Raw genomic sequence first — 15,652 nt, forward strand, 5'->3', positions numbered from 1 at the left:
AAGTATTACAAGTTACAAAAGGCAAAGACCTCCATCCAAGATTACTCTATCCAACAAAGCTATTATTTACAATGGAAGGGTAAATAAAGTGCTCCCCAGATAAGGTCAGGTTCAAGGAGTTCATCATGACCAAGCCCATATTATATGAAATGTTAAAGGGACTTGTCTGAGAAAAAGAGGATGATCAAAAATACAAATTGTAAAATGACAGGAAATTCAACAGCTGTCAACAACTGCACCTAAAAATACAAAAACAGTACAAACCAGTAGAATAGGAACAGAACCACAAGAATGGAGATCACATGGAGGGTTGTCAGCAGGGAAGGGGATGGGGCAGAATGGGGAAAAAGGTACAGGGAATAAGAAGCATAAATACTAAGTACAAAATAGAGGGAGGTTAAGAATAGTATGGGAAATGGAGAAGCCAGAGAACTTACATGTATGACCCATGGACATGAACTAAGGTGGTGGAATGCTGGTGGGGGGCATGCAGTTGAGAGGGAAATGGGAGAAAACAGTGGGACAACTATAATAGCATAATCAGTAGAATATATGTTTAAAATATATTTTGAAAAGCACATTTTTAATTTTGAAGAATATCAGTTTATTAATTCTTCCATTTATAATTTGTGCTTTTTATACCCAGAAAAAACTGCAGAATCCAGGGTTACTAAGATTTTTCTCCTGTATTTTCATGTACATGTTTTAGAAGGGTTGGCTTTATGTTTAATTCTGTCATCTCTTTTGAATTAATTTTTGTGTATAATGTGAGGTAAGAACATTAGGCTCATTTTTTAAATCATTTCAGTCCGGACCATTTGTTGAACAGACTGTCCTTTACTGCCATTTAATTGGCACTTTTGTCTAAAATTCATTACCTGTGTGTGTGTGTAGGTCTATTTCTAGACTTCTTTTATCTGCATTGCGTTATATGTTTGTCATTATGGCAGTAACAACATGTTGTTGATTAATTTAGCTTGTAGTCAAATTGTATATGTTCAAATTTATTTCTTCTGAGGATTGTTTTTGCTATTTTATTTATTTATTATTATTTTTGCTTTCCCATATGAATCTTAAAATCAGCTTGTCCATTTCTGGTGTTTTGTTTTTTTGGTTTTTTTTTTTAGCCTATTGGGGCTTTGATTGGGGTTATGATGAATGTCTATCTAGATGAGTGATTTTCTTTTTTTAATCCTCACTTGAGGACATGTTTAGTTTTTAGAGAGAGAGAGAAGGGAGAGAGACATCGATTGGTTGGCTCGTATACGTGCCCCACCAGGGGTGGAACCCCCAGCCTAGGTATGTGCCTTGATGGGAAATTGAGTTGGCCACCTTCTGGTGCACAGAATGAGTCCGCAACCAACTGAGCCATGTGGCCAGGGCTAGATCAATGATTTTCAGCCAGTGTGCTGCAGCACACTGGTATGTCACAAGAGGCTTTGAAACATTGAGTATCTATTTAGTCAGGAGCAGTGACTGCCTTTCCTTTAGGTTGTCAAATTATAAAATGACAACAGCCAACACAACAATAGCTGTCCAGTGTGGGTGAATCAAAATTATACCTATTTTTGGTCAGATAGGCAAAAAATCTATTTTCAGGTGTGCTGCAAAATTTTAGTAATTTGCTTGTGTGCGTCATGAGATGAAAAAAGTTGAAAGTCACTGTTACTAGATTAATTTAGGGGGAAATTTACCTGAGAAAGGTTTTTCTGAATATTATTCAACTTTCCAGCCTATGAGTATGTTAAATCTCTCCATTTATATTGCTGTGCAGTTTGGCACATACTTTGTTAAACCCTAAGTATGTAGTTTTGATGCTAGTAAATAATATGGCCTCTTTTTTTCCATTTTCAGTTGCTGACGCATAGAAAAAAGTGATTTTTTAAAAACACTTTATTTATTTATTTTTAGGGATGGGGGAGGGAGGGAGAAAGGGAAAAAAACATCGATGTGAGAAAAATACATCAATCTGTTGACTCTTACACTCTCCCAACTGGGGACCTGGCTGGCAACCCAGGCATGTGCCATGATTGGGAATTGAACCCATGACCTTTCAAACAGCAGGCCAACACTCAGTCCACTGAGCCACACCAGCCAGGGCTAAAACTGAATTTTGAATATTGACTTGCAATCATGTTTAATTTACCTTTTAGTTTTCTTAGCTCTTTAGAGATATTTCTTAGGATTTTCTCCCTATATGATCATATCATTAGCAGATAGTTTTACTTTTTTGTTTCCAATCTGTATGCTTTTATTTCTAATTTCTTTCCTCTTTGCACTGGCTAGAACTTCTGTTAAAATGTGAACTAGAAGTAGTAAGAACAGACTTCATTGGATTGTTACTGGTCTTAGGAGGAAAGCATTCAGACTTTGACAATTAAGAATCGTGTTAGGTGTAGATTTTTCATAGCTGCTTTCCCTTCATCAGCTTGAGGACATTTCTCCTCAGGAAAATTTTTGTTATGAGTGAGTGTTGAAAAGGTTTTTAATTGTCAAATTTCTAAGTTTTTTCTTGCTTTTGATTTTTTCTTTTTTAAAATATATTGATTATGCCAACACAGTTGTCCCATTTCCACCCCTTCATTCCCCTTCCCCCTGCACACCCCTCCCCCCACATTCCCTGCCTTTAGTTCATGTCCCCGTGTCATAAGTTCTTTAGCTTCTACATGTCCCACTCTACTCTTGCCCTCCCTCTGTCTATTTTCTGCCCACCATCTATGCTACTTATTCTCTGTACCTTCTCCCCCACTCTACTCCTCCCACTCCCCTGTTGCAACCCCTCCATGTGATCTCCATTTCTGTGGCTCCACCCCTGTTTTAGGAGTCCACTTAGTTTGCTTTTGTTTTAGGTGTGGTGGTTAACTATGAGTTTGCTGTCCTTTCACTGTTCATATTTTTTTATCTTCTTTTTCTTAGATAAGTCCCTTTAACATTTCATGTAATAAGGGCTTGGTGATGATGAACTCCTTGAACCTGACCTTATCTAAGAAGCACTTTATCTGCCCTTCCATTTTAAATGAAAGCTTTGCTGGATAGAGCAATCTTGAATATAGGTCCTTGCATTTCATGACTTGGAATACTTCTTTCCAGCCCCTGCTTGCCTGCAAGGTCTCTTTTGAGAAATCAGCTGACAGTCTGATAGGAACTCCTTTGTAGGTGACTGTCCCCTTATCTCTTGCTGCTTCTAGGATTCTCTCCTTCATTTTAATCTTTGCTCATGTAATTGTGATGTGCCTTGGTGTGTTCCTCTTTGGGTCCACCTTCTTTGGGACTCTCTGAGCTTCCTGGACTTCCTGGAAGTCTATCGCCTTTGCCAGATTGGGGAAGTTCTCCTTTATTATTTGTTCAAATAAGTTTTCCACTTGTAGCTCTTCCTCTTCCCCTTCTGGTACCCCTATAATTTGGATGTTGGAACATTTAAAGATGTCCTGGAGGTTCCTAAGCCTCTCTGCATTTTTTTGAATTCTTGTTTCTTCATTCTTTTCTGATTGGATGTTTCTTTCTTCGTTCTGGTCCACTCCACTGATTTTAGTCTCAGTTTCCTTTCCATCACTATTGGTTCCCTGTGCATTTTCCTTCATTTCACTTAGTGTAGTCTTCATTTTTTCATCTAATTTGCAACCAAAGTCAACCAGTTCTGTGAGCATCCTGATCACCAGCGTTTTGAACTATGCATCTATTAGGTTGGCTATCTCTTGGTCACTTAAAAGTATTGGCTCTGAGGCTTTGATTTGTTCTGTTTGAGCCATAATTTTTTGATCAGGTCATGCCTGTTATATATGAGGAGGCGGAGCAACCTAGTGGCTGGGTTGTGAGGCTGTATGTGGGGGCGGAGTCAGAGAAGGAAGAATGGTGCTTGCTCTGCTCTCTCTTGGATTTCAGTCCCCTCTCCTGCTTCCCACAAGCAAATTGGTCCCTTTTCGTGCAGGTTCCCGGGTGGGTGGGCTTGTGTACATCCTGGGACCCTGTGGGTCTCTCCAGTGAACTCTTCTGAAAGGCTGGGAGTCTCTCCTGGCATCTCAGTCCCCACACGTGTTTTCAATCAGTGCTTTTAGGCTTTATTTTCTGTCACTGGAGCCCTGGGTTGCACAGTCTGTCTCACTGCTCATTTTTGTCTGGTTTATCTGCACGCGAATGTGTGTCTGTGTTCAGCCAACCGCCTTGTGCGCCTCACTGGGTCTGCTCGTTTCCTCCCCATGCCCAGGGTCTGCTAGCCCCACACTGCCTGTTCTCCGGGGTCTGCCAACTACCACTTTTTCCTGCTGTGACCCCTCTCTGCTGGCTTCCGACTTCTCCCCTCTTAACAGTCTGGATGAATGGTTCATTGTTGGATTTCCATACAGTTACATTTTCTGTCTGTTCTGGTTGGTACTGTTTTTAAATCTTTGTTGTCCTTAAGTTTGGTTGTGCGAGTAGGCACAGTGTTTCCACCTACACCTCCATCTTGGCCAGAAGTCCTACTTTTGATCTGAAAATTCTATTATTTTGAATATTGTGTCATTTTTATATGTCTAATAAAAACAAAAAAACTTTTATACCTTATAGTGTGCAGTGGGCTATTCTGAACATGTTATTAACTTGTATAATCATCACAGCAATCCTTTGAAGTTTTTACAGATGACTTTCACATCATTTTCTAAAGGAAATTCCTTTTTTTCCCATCCCTTCATGGTAGGTGTATGAATATTCATTTCTAATACCTGAGGTTTCTTTTTGTTTCTCTTTGTATTCTATTTTGGGTTCTTCACATCCCCATTGATTTTAATAATTTTTAGAGTACATGAAACATTAACTTGGTTTTAAAATTCAAAACTATATAAAGGGTACATATATGGTCAGAATTTTCACTTCCTCCTCATACCTTCCACTCCATTTATAATATCCTCTCCTCGTAATTTTTAACTAATATATGATCAGTTTTAAGAAAGTTTCATTGGTACTTGAGAAGAAGGGTTATTGGATATAAAGTTTGATCCTTATTAAGTTGCACAGGTCCTTCCTTGCCTGTTCTTTGTCCACTTGTTTTGCCTTATGCTGAGTGGTGTGTTCAAGTTACTGATTATTAGTGTGTCTTATAGATTAGTTCTTGCATATCCTATAGCTTTGCTTCATAAAAATGGTTGCTGAGTTATTTGATATATAGATATTTATAAGTGATATGTAAATACTGAAAATCTTGGCTGTGATTTGTGGCTTTTATTTAGGTCATGCTTATTGCTCTTTGGCTTGAATTCTGCGTGTCTGATATTAAGTTCTACTTGTTCTTATTGTCTTTCACTACATGATAAAACTTTCATCTGTGCTTTTAATTTTACTCTTTCTGAACTACCATCTGTGTGTGTTGTATATAGCATATGTTTCTTGAGTTATGAAACAAGTTTAAAAATATTGAGTAAAGTTCATTTATATTTATTGATATGACTGAAATTTTTAGCTCTTTCATAGTAACTATTATTTATTTATTTATTTATTTAAATTTTTTATTGATTATGCCATTACAGTTGTTCTGTTCCCCCCCTTCATTCCCCTCCACCCTACCCACCATACCCCCCCCTTTAGTTTATGACCATGTGTCTCAAGTTCTTTAGATTCAATATTTCCCATACTGTTCTTGCCCCCCCCATCTATTTTCTATCTACTGTCTATGCTACTTATTTTCTGTACCTTCTCCCCCCTTCTCCTCCTCCCACTCCCCTGTTGCTAACCCTCCTTGAGATCTTCATTTCTGTGTTTCCACTTCTGATCTAGCTGACCTTTTAGTTTGCTTTTGGTTTAGGTATGGTTGTTAATAACTGTGAGTTTGCTGTCCTTTCACTGTTCATGTTTCTTTAACTTCTTTTTCTTAGCTAAGACCCTTTAACATTTCATATAATAAGGGCTTGGTGATGATGAACTCCTTGAATTTGATCTTATCTGAGAAGCGCTTTATCTGTCCTTCCATCCTAAATGAAAGTTTTGCTGGATAGAGCAATCTTGGTTATAGGTCTTTGGATTTCATGACTTGGAATACCTCTTTCCAGTCCCTTCTTGCCTGTAAGGTCTCTTTTGAGAAATCCGCTGACAGTTTGTAGGTGACTGTCCTCTTATCTCTTGCTGCTTCTTGGATTCTCTCTTTCATTTGAATCTTGGCTAATGTAATGATGATGTGCCTTGGTATGTTTCTTCTTGGGTCCATCTTCTTTGGGACTCTCTGAGCTTCCTGGATTTCCTGGAAGTCTATTTCCTTTGCCAGATTGGGGAAATTCTCCTTTATTATTTGTTCAAATAAGTTTTCCACTCGTGGCTGTTCCTTTCCCCCTTCTGGTACCCCTATAATTCGGATGTTGGAGCATTTAAAGATGTCCTGGAGGTTCCTAAGGCTCTCCTCATTTTTTTGAATTCTTGCTTCTTCACTCTTTTCTGTTTGGCCATTATTTGCTTTCTTCTGGTCCACTCCATTAATTTGAGTCCCAGTTTCCTTTTCATCGCTATTGGTTTCCCGTGCAGTTCTATTCATTTCAATTAGTTTCGCGTTCATATGTTCCTCTAATTTGTGGCTATAATCAACCAGTTCTGTGAAGATCCTGATCACCAGTGTTTTAAACTGTGCGTCTGAGAGTTTTGCTATTTTTTCATTGCTTAGATTTATAGGCTCTGGGGCTTTGAGATCTTCTTGAGCCATTTTTGGTCTGTTTGCGCCCGTTATGTATGAGGAGCGGAGCCTTGGACTCCCAGGTCGCTGGGTTGTGACGCTGTATGTGGAGGCGGGGTCAGAGCAGGGAATTGGCTGCTGCCACTCGCCACTGGGGCCTGCTGGTTCCCGTCTAATCGCCCACTCCCTCACTTGTCTATCTGCGCTCGAATGCGCGACCACAGTCAACCTGCAGCCCTGCTCCCTCGCTGTTTCCCCAAGGTCGCTCGCTGGGTCTCTCACTAGGTCCAACCCTGCACCTGGGTTCCACGTGCCTGAGTCCGTCTGACCGAGTTTTCCTGTGCAACCCCGCTCCGCCAGCTGCTGGTTTCACCCCTCTTACCGGTCAGGCTGAAGAATTTGTTATCAGACTTCCGAAAAGTTCAATTTTCTGTGTTCTGGCTGTGTTTTCTGTTGCTAATATTTAGTTGTCTCTAAACTTGGTTGTGTGAGAAAGCACGGCGTCTTCACCTATGTCTCCATCTTGGTGGAAGTCCTAGTAATTTTTTTTTTAATTTTGTTATATTGGCTGTGTTTCTTTGTCTTTATTTTTTTGCTCTATTTTTTTAAAAGATTGCATTTGGTATTTAAGAAAGTTTTTTTCCAATTTCACATTTTTAGATGCATTATTTTCACTTTAGTGTGCAGGTGTTTGAACATTAGTCTTCCAGCCTTTTCGCTGTCTTTGATGTGTATGTGTACACATTTTTGATAAATTTTTTCAGCCTGCCTGCCTCCCTCTCTCCTTCCCTTCCTTTCTTCCTTTATTTTCCTCACCTGAGGACATTTTAGCACTGCGTTTAGAGACAGATTGTTTTTAGGAAGGGAGAGGGGTTTTTTTTTAGAGAAAGGGGAAGGGAGGGAGAAAGAAGGGAAACATTGATGTGAGAAACATTGATTGTTTGCCTTTTTGTACTCGCCAAAACACTCCTCAACCAGGACCAAACCTGTAACCTAGGCATGTACCCTGACTAGGAATCAAAGCAGCAACCTTTTGGTTTGCAATATGACACCCAAGCAACTGAGCCACATTGGCTAGGGTTCCAGTTCCTTGTTGATTGTAGGAAACCAATGTGAAGATGGACTGCACTATCCATTGTAGCCACTAGTCATTTGTGGCTATTGAGCACTTGAAATATGGCTTGTCTGAACTGAGATGTTCTATACATGTAAAAAAAAATGCTAGATTTTGTAAACTCGGTATAGAATAAAAAATACAAAATACCCCTGTACAGTTTTAAAATTGATTACATGTTGAAATGACAATGTTTTAAATGTGTATATTGGCTTAAATAAAGTATTATTAAAGTTAGTTTTATCTTTTTACTTTGGTAAGTATGTCTATTAGATAATTTGAATATATGATTCACATTTGTGGCTTATGTTTCTGGTGAACAGTGCTATTCTAATAGATTCTTCAAAAGTCTCTTACAGAATTCTCTGAGTTTTTCTTTATCTTTGATACTCAAAGGACAACTTAGCTGGATGAAAAGTCCTTAGTTCACAGTTCTCATTCACTGAGGTTCCTAAAAGTGCTGCTTCATTGTTTTTATTATATATTGCTTCTAAAGTCTAGTGTAATCTGATTATTTTGTCCTTTGAAGTTATTATAGTAATTAATATTACTCTTACTGTTGTTTGGAGGCTATGAAGATTTTTACAATTATTTTTGAAATAGTTTCATTCAAATATATGTCAGAGTAGGTTGCTCTGGGTTACTTTTGCCAGATACTTGAAGTTTTTTTTTTTTTCCTTATGAAAAACACATTATCTAAAATATACTATTTTAACCATATTTAAGGGTACAGTACAGTAGTGGTAACTATATATATGCAGTGTTATGCAGCAGATGTCTAGCATGTCTTTTTTTATCTTAGAAAACTGAAACTCTATCCATTGAACAACTTCCCCTTTTCCGCCTCCTTCCAGCCCCCAGCAACCAACATTTTACCTTGTGTTCTAAAATTTGAGTATTTTAGACTTCATATAAATGAAATTTTGTAGTAGTGATCTTTTTGTGGCTGGTTTATTTCACTTAGCATAGTGTCCACAAGGTTTATCCATGTTCTAGCATGTGTCAGAATTTCCTTTCTTTTTAGGGCTGAATAATATTCCATTACATGTATATAACTATACTACATTTTGTTTATCCATTCATCTGTCAATAAACTCTTGGCTTTTACCACTTGGCTGTTGTGACTACCTACAATGAACATGAGAGTGCAAATTTCTCTTCCAGATCCTGCTTTCGACTTTTTTGAATGTATATCCAGAAGTGGAATTGCTGGATCATATGGTAGTTCTGTTTTTGGAATTGTGGCTTCCAGTCCATGAACACTGGGTGTCTTTCCTTTTTACTTACGTCTTTAATTTTAGCAGTGTTTTGTGGTTTTTAATGTACAGCTCTATCACTACTTCCTTTGTTAAATTATTTCTGAGTATTTTTTTTTCTTTTCAGTACTGTTGTAAATGGGATTGTTTTCTTAATTCCCTTCATAGATTGCTCATTGTTAGTGTATGGAAAGAGCTGATTTTTTGTGTGTTGATCTGTCCTATAACTTTGTTGAGCTTGTTTACTTATTCTAATAGGTTTTTATAAAATCTTAAAGTTTTCCACATAAAGCATCATGTTATTTGTAGACAGATATTATTTTACTTTTTTCTTTCCAATTTGGATACCTTTTTAAATTTTTTTCTTGGTAATTGCTCTCACTAGCACTTAGAGTACTGTGTTGAATAGGTGGTAAAAGCAAGCATCCTTGCCTTGTTCCTCATTTTGAAAGGAAAGCTTTTAGTTTTTCAACATTGAGTGTATTAGTTGCGGGCTGTTCATATATGGCCTTTTGTCCATCTATATACAGGTGGACAAAAGTAGTTTTACACTTGTCTGTATGGAAAATACAATAATTAATAAATAATACAAGAATAAACTGTTTCGCCTTGGCTGGTGAAGCTCAATGGATTGAGTGTTGGCCTGCAGACAGAAAAGATTGGTTCGATTCCTGATTAGGGCACATACCTGGGTTGTGGAACAGGTCCCCAGTTGGGAGCATGTGAGAGGCAACCAGTTGATGTTTCTCTGTCTTTCTTTCTTTCTCCCTCCATTCCCCTCTCTCTAAAAATTAATAAATAAAACCTTTCAAAATTTTTTAAAAAGAGTAAACTTTCATATACAACTTTCTGGAAGCCTACTTTTGCCCACCCCTGAATATGAAAATTGAACAACACACTTCACAAAGGAATTTAGAAAATATTGAGACAAATAAAAAAATATATAGCATAACAAAACTTAAGGGTTGTGCAAAAGCAGTATTTCAAGGAACTAGAAAAAGAACAAACAAAACCCAAAATTAGCAAAACAAAGGGAATAAATATCAGCAGAAATAAATGAAGTATTATTATTTAAAAACATAGGGGGAAAATCAATGAGACAAAAAGTTGTTTTGAAAAGATAAACAAAATTGGCAGACCGTCAGCTACATGAACTAAGGAGTTAACGCAAATACTAAAAATTTGAAATAAAAGAGACATTAAAACTAATGCCAGAGAAATAAAGAGAATAATAAGAGACTACTATAAACGATTACACACCAATGAATTGGATAATGTAGAAAAAACAGATAAATATCTAGAAACATGCAACCTATCAAGACTAAATCATGAAAATAAAAAATCTGAACAAACCTATAACTACTAAGGATTACTGAATCAGTAATCAAATATCTCTCAGCAAAGTAAAGTTCACTACCAAATGACTTCACTGGAGAATATTGCCAACATAAAAAGAATTAACACCAGTCCTTCTTAAACTCTCCAAGAAAAATTAAGAAAAAGGGAAACTTTTCAAACAAGTTTTATGAGGCCAGTATTATCCTGATACCAAAATCAGATACAAAATCAGACAAAGGAGAGTGGAGGGAGGAGGAAATGAGTGAAAGTGGTTAAAAGTTATAAATTTACAGTTATAAGATTAATAAAATTCTGGGAATATAAAGTACAGTATGGTGACTATCATGAGAAGTGGGATTTAGTCCTTCAATGCAAGAATACAAATTTATCAATATATTACACCATAATAAAAGAACCAGAGACAAAAAACACATGATCATTTCAATTAATGCATTAACAAAATTCAACATTCTTTCATGAAAAAAACACTCAACAAGCTAGCATAGAGGAAAATTACCTGAATACAGAGTGGGACAAAAGTAGGTTTACAGTTGTTTGTATAGAAAATACAATACTTTAAAATTATAATACAAGAATAAACTGTGTTTTACATACTCCCAGTTAGAAACCTACTTTTGTCCCACCCTGTATGTGTTGATGTAAGAAAAGTACAAACCTGTAGAGAATTTGTATCAGTTTACCTGAGCCATACTGACATCTGCAGGGGAGCAAGATCTCAAATGCTCCAGAGAATAACAGCTTTGTAGCTTCTTTTATGTATTGAAATTAAGGAGGGAATGTGAGGAAGATTATATGAAGGTGAACACAAGCAAGATGAGAATTGGATTTCAGGATTGTTAAGATTATTCACCCTTTAAAAGGGTTCTGAAAGGGGCATTTCAAAAGTATGTTAACTTACAAGCACAGAAACAATGCACAGGGCTTTCTTAAGGCAAAGGTAAACCTTTTTTGGTTTATATATTCACTGGTTGCTTCTTGTATGTGCCCCATCCTGAGATTGAACCCACAGTCTTGGCATAATGGGCCAGGGTTCTAACCAGCTGAGCTACGCATCCAGGGCCTTATTCACTGAGTGATTTTTAACCTTGAATCTATATGAAGGGGATCTCTTGGAGAGTAACATAACCTAATTTTCCTTCCATAAGGTAAAGCTGGTTTGTTAGGAATGATCCCTAGTGGGTCAAGGGAGAAAAGTAGGCAGTAAGTGTTGGAGGTAATGAAAAGTTCTTAGAATCTGGGTGAATTATATAGGAATTTTTGTTTAACTTTTGTCTCTTGCACATTATTTCATCATTCTTTGAATTATCCAGAATTTTGTACTGTTGAAGTTTCAAGTACATAAATGCAGAAGAACTTAAAATCTGTCATAAAAATTATTTTCCTGTATTTGCATATTTGTTTGTAATTTGTTACTGGTGACAGACACTTCAATTACTTTAGCAAACAAGGGGTTAATTTTCTTGTAATTAAGATGTTAAATTCTAGTTTGTGAATATGAATGTATTTTTTTAAATTCTACTTATTAAAATTATGTAAGGTGATACCAGCATGAACACAAGTATTAAAGAACAGTGGTACCAATGGTTTTGCGGCAAAGGAAGTATTTATAATTGATTCTTAAAGCACTTTGCTAATATTAAACAGTAAAATTTAAATGTAATTTTGCATTGAAGTAATATTATTAAAACAACTTATGTTGCTTACTTTACATTTTCCAGGAACATCATTTACAGCGAGCTATTTCAGCACAGCAAGTGTTTAGAGAAAAAAAAGAGAGCATGGTCATTCCAGTTCCTGAGGCAGAGAGCAACGTCAACTATTACAATCGCTTGTACAAAGGAGAGTTTAAACAACCAAAACAGTTTATTCATATTCAGCGTAAGTTTGCTAATTCATTATTTTCTGTTTGTAATTTAAAATCCTTTCTCTCTTTGCCCAAAGAGATTTTAATTTTTCAATTCATATACACGGATAATAGAAATGTAAAACATTAAAGAATAAAATCCCTCTCTTTATATCTGAACTTGGAGATTTTGAGTGTTTGTTGTGTTTGGAACATTTGATGTTTATGTAGTGTAGGATTTTGTATAGCACTTATACTTTATTATATGACTACAAATTGGTGGATTACCAAGTCTAAATAAGATTTATTTTAAAAGCCTAATGGCTGTAATGCCAATTAAATGTGAGTTCTGAAATTCTTTAGAATTAGATCCTGCCTTCATCTAGTTACTACAAAATTCTAATTCTGCCTCCTTGATATTCTCTTAGGTTTCTTTCCATTGTTACTATTTAAATGATCACCATCTCTTGCTTAAATTTAATCTCATAACTATTATGTTACCCCCCACCCCATCCCACCCCAATCTTGTATCCTTATGCTCTTCTAAACTTTCTATACACGAAGTCCACCAGTACCAGAGTGGTCTTCCTGATGCATCGCTCTGACTTAAAATCCTGTTGTTCTTTATTGTCTACAACAGCAGTTTTCAGCTGACAGACATGCTAGTGTCTTGTCTAGTAGTATCTAACACACACACCCCTTGAGTAGTTTGTTACAATAGAGATTCCAGAGCTCCATTAGGCCTACCTGTCTGAGCATCTCTGGTATGTAGCTTGGTAATAAGAATTTTTTTTTAAGTTTCTCAAGTAATTCTGAAACATTTCCAGATATGAGATTGTGACTGTGAGATCTATTTTTTTTAATTGATTCTAAGATGCACATTTTTTTCATGTGTTATCTTTAAAATTATATTTTAAATTGCTGTTCTCCAGGATTGAGTTCTGATTGAGTTCTAAAGAGAATCTACATTTGTTTCTGCTGGGCATCTGAGGATACTACTAATCTGAAACTATATTAAATATTTTGCTTGTTTGTTTTTGGACTACACTGGTAGCTATAGTTCAGACTACAGACCTGCTTGGAGTTTAAAACTGGGGAGGTTCCCCACAGGCCCCCCCCCCCATGTCTACCTAAGGGCAAGCGGAGAAATACAAAGTTCTTTGCTTTTCTTTTCTGCATGGGCAGTTGTTTCCTTACTGTACACTGAAGTTGTTGCTCTTTGGGTAGTGCAGCTTAATGCACTACTTCTTAATAGACTCTAGCACAAAGTTTTCTTTTTCTTACTGTACATAAAATCATGGTGCATCTTACAATTAATTGATGGCAGTTTAGATTTGACAGAACTCGGTAATGGCCAATTCTCCATGTTAAGTACAAGGTACTTTGTGAGTTATTACCTGACTGCTCTGTTAACTTCATTTCCTGTTGCTCTTTCCCTGACTCTGACCATAGGGACTAACTACAAATTATACACATTTGCCTGCTTTAACATTTCACAATTCCTTACATGTGCTTGCTATTCAATATTTAAGTCTTATTTCCCTTCCTAAAGCTCATTTAAGACTCCCTAACTCCCATTTGAAGCTTACCCAGACTTTTCTCATTCTCTCTCTCTTCTTTGCTTATCTGAGTATCCTGTACATAACCTCTGTTAGAGGACTCACTGTATATCATTGCAGTTATTCGCAGCCATTCTTTCTCTCCTTTTAGACTGTGAGTTCCTTGAGAACAGAGGACTTTCTTTTATTTTCTCTTTGTGTCTTTAAAGTGCATGGCTTATAGATGCTCAATAAATAGCATGTTTCTTGACTGATTAAATTTTTGTGTCTTTAAAGTGCATGGCTTATAGATGCTCAATAAATAGCATGTTTCTTGACTGATTAAATTGTTTCTAAGTGGCTTTCATAAGTCTGTTAGGTGTTAACCATTTCCCAGAGTCTTTTTTTCTCTGAAGCATTTAAGAGAAACACACATGGAAAAATTATTTGTTGTAGGTTTCCTCTGTGTTCTTCAATTTTCAGTTCTTTTAGCTTGTTGCATTTGCCTTATCTTTGTATCAGGAAGGATTTAGCTGTTCACAGTAGGAATTTTAACAATCTCTCAAGCCAAAGTATCCATTTTTTTTTAAATAACAGTATAGCTAGACAACAAGAATATTTGTAAAAACCATTTTGAGAAATCAAGAATCAGGAAATTGGGTGTAACTTACCTGGGTCAGGCCCATTGGATACAGTAAACATTAATCTTGTTTTAATTTTTTTATTTCATTTTATTCTATTGTAAAAAGTGAAATAAAAATAATAGAAAATTCACTTCTTTTTATCAGCATTTATATTGTACATGCTATAGAATTTCATACTATGCATATATTTTTATTTTTTCTATTTATGTTTCTCATGGTTTTGTATTATATAATCTCTTATTTTCATTTTCAGTGTGTATCACTTTTTCATCAAATTAATATTCCTCACTTTCTTGATTATATGCCTATTTATTTGCTTTAAAGTTATCTCTAGTAAACCTTAATCTTGTGTAATTGAAAATATTTTCTAGGAAGGCTTTTTAAAAAGTTTTTTTATATATAACTTCTCTCTAAACCCTTAAATACAAAGAATTCAGATAATGCTGCTTTGGATTTTTTTCTTTTATTCTTTTAGTGATTTGAAAGAGTCCCCAATTTGCCTGGCTAGAAAAAGCTACCAGAAAATCTCCATAGTAGGGTGGCCTTGTTCAGGCCCATCATATTGCTTACCTAGGCTTTAACAGAACCTTCTTTATTGGTCTCTCTTCTGTTGTCTCCATGCCTTCCAATCCATTATCCACACTGCCACTATTGTAATTATTACCCATTAAAATTTTTTTCAACACTCTCTGATACCTATAGGATAAAATTTTATTATCTTTGTATATGTAATGTTTAAGATCCTTCTTAAATATTGTGTCTGTCCAGCCACAGTTCCCTGTGTGTTCTTCTACTATGACACCAACCTTATTGAAATGAACTGTTGGGAGCTGTTTACTTCTCTTGGCTTTAAGCTCTTAAGAAACAGAAGCTCCGCCTCATTCACCACATAATCCTTAGTCTTGATATACTTTTTTCTTCCACTTCCTATAACTCTCCATACTTTCAGCTATAATAATGAGCTTGCAACTCACAACTCTCTGGCTCATGCCTTATTTTCTCATGCCTTTATGCCTTCACATAACCTTTTACTTTTCTGCTCCACTTGTTAAAGCATAACTTGTTCTCCACCTCTCATCTCCCAGATTACCTGTAGGAGCCTTTTCCTGATCCCTTGAAGCCTTGGCACTGTTTACCTTAAGTCCTCCTGTGTCAGGCGCACACCTTTAGTGTGGCAATGACCATTTCAGTTGTGATTGTTGCCCTCTGTTGCCTCAATAGACACAATGCTCATTGAGAGCAGGGGATCTTTTTTCTTTTAATTTCA

At 36.3% G+C, this 15,652-nt stretch overlaps 1 protein-coding gene across 4 annotated transcripts in view; it reads left to right on the forward strand.

Moving 5' to 3' along the window:
- The window catches only part of EPC2 (enhancer of polycomb homolog 2), a 122,442-nt gene that overhangs the window by 30,233 nt on the left and 76,557 nt on the right, over positions 1–15,652 (forward strand). For all 4 annotated transcript variants that reach the window (XM_037167665.2, XM_037167666.2, XM_037167667.2 and 1 more), the window contains exon 2: positions 12,079–12,238. In XM_037167665.2, coding sequence (XP_037023560.2) covers positions 12,079–12,238 — 160 coding nt within the window. The remainder of the gene's footprint in view (positions 1–12,078; positions 12,239–15,652) is intronic.

This window comes from Artibeus jamaicensis, unplaced genomic scaffold (genome assembly GCF_021234435.1).
Source record: "Artibeus jamaicensis isolate MK-2021 breed Jamaican fruit bat unplaced genomic scaffold, CSHL_Jam_final contig_603, whole genome shotgun sequence".
Classification (NCBI taxonomy): domain Eukaryota; kingdom Metazoa; phylum Chordata; class Mammalia; order Chiroptera; family Phyllostomidae; genus Artibeus; species Artibeus jamaicensis.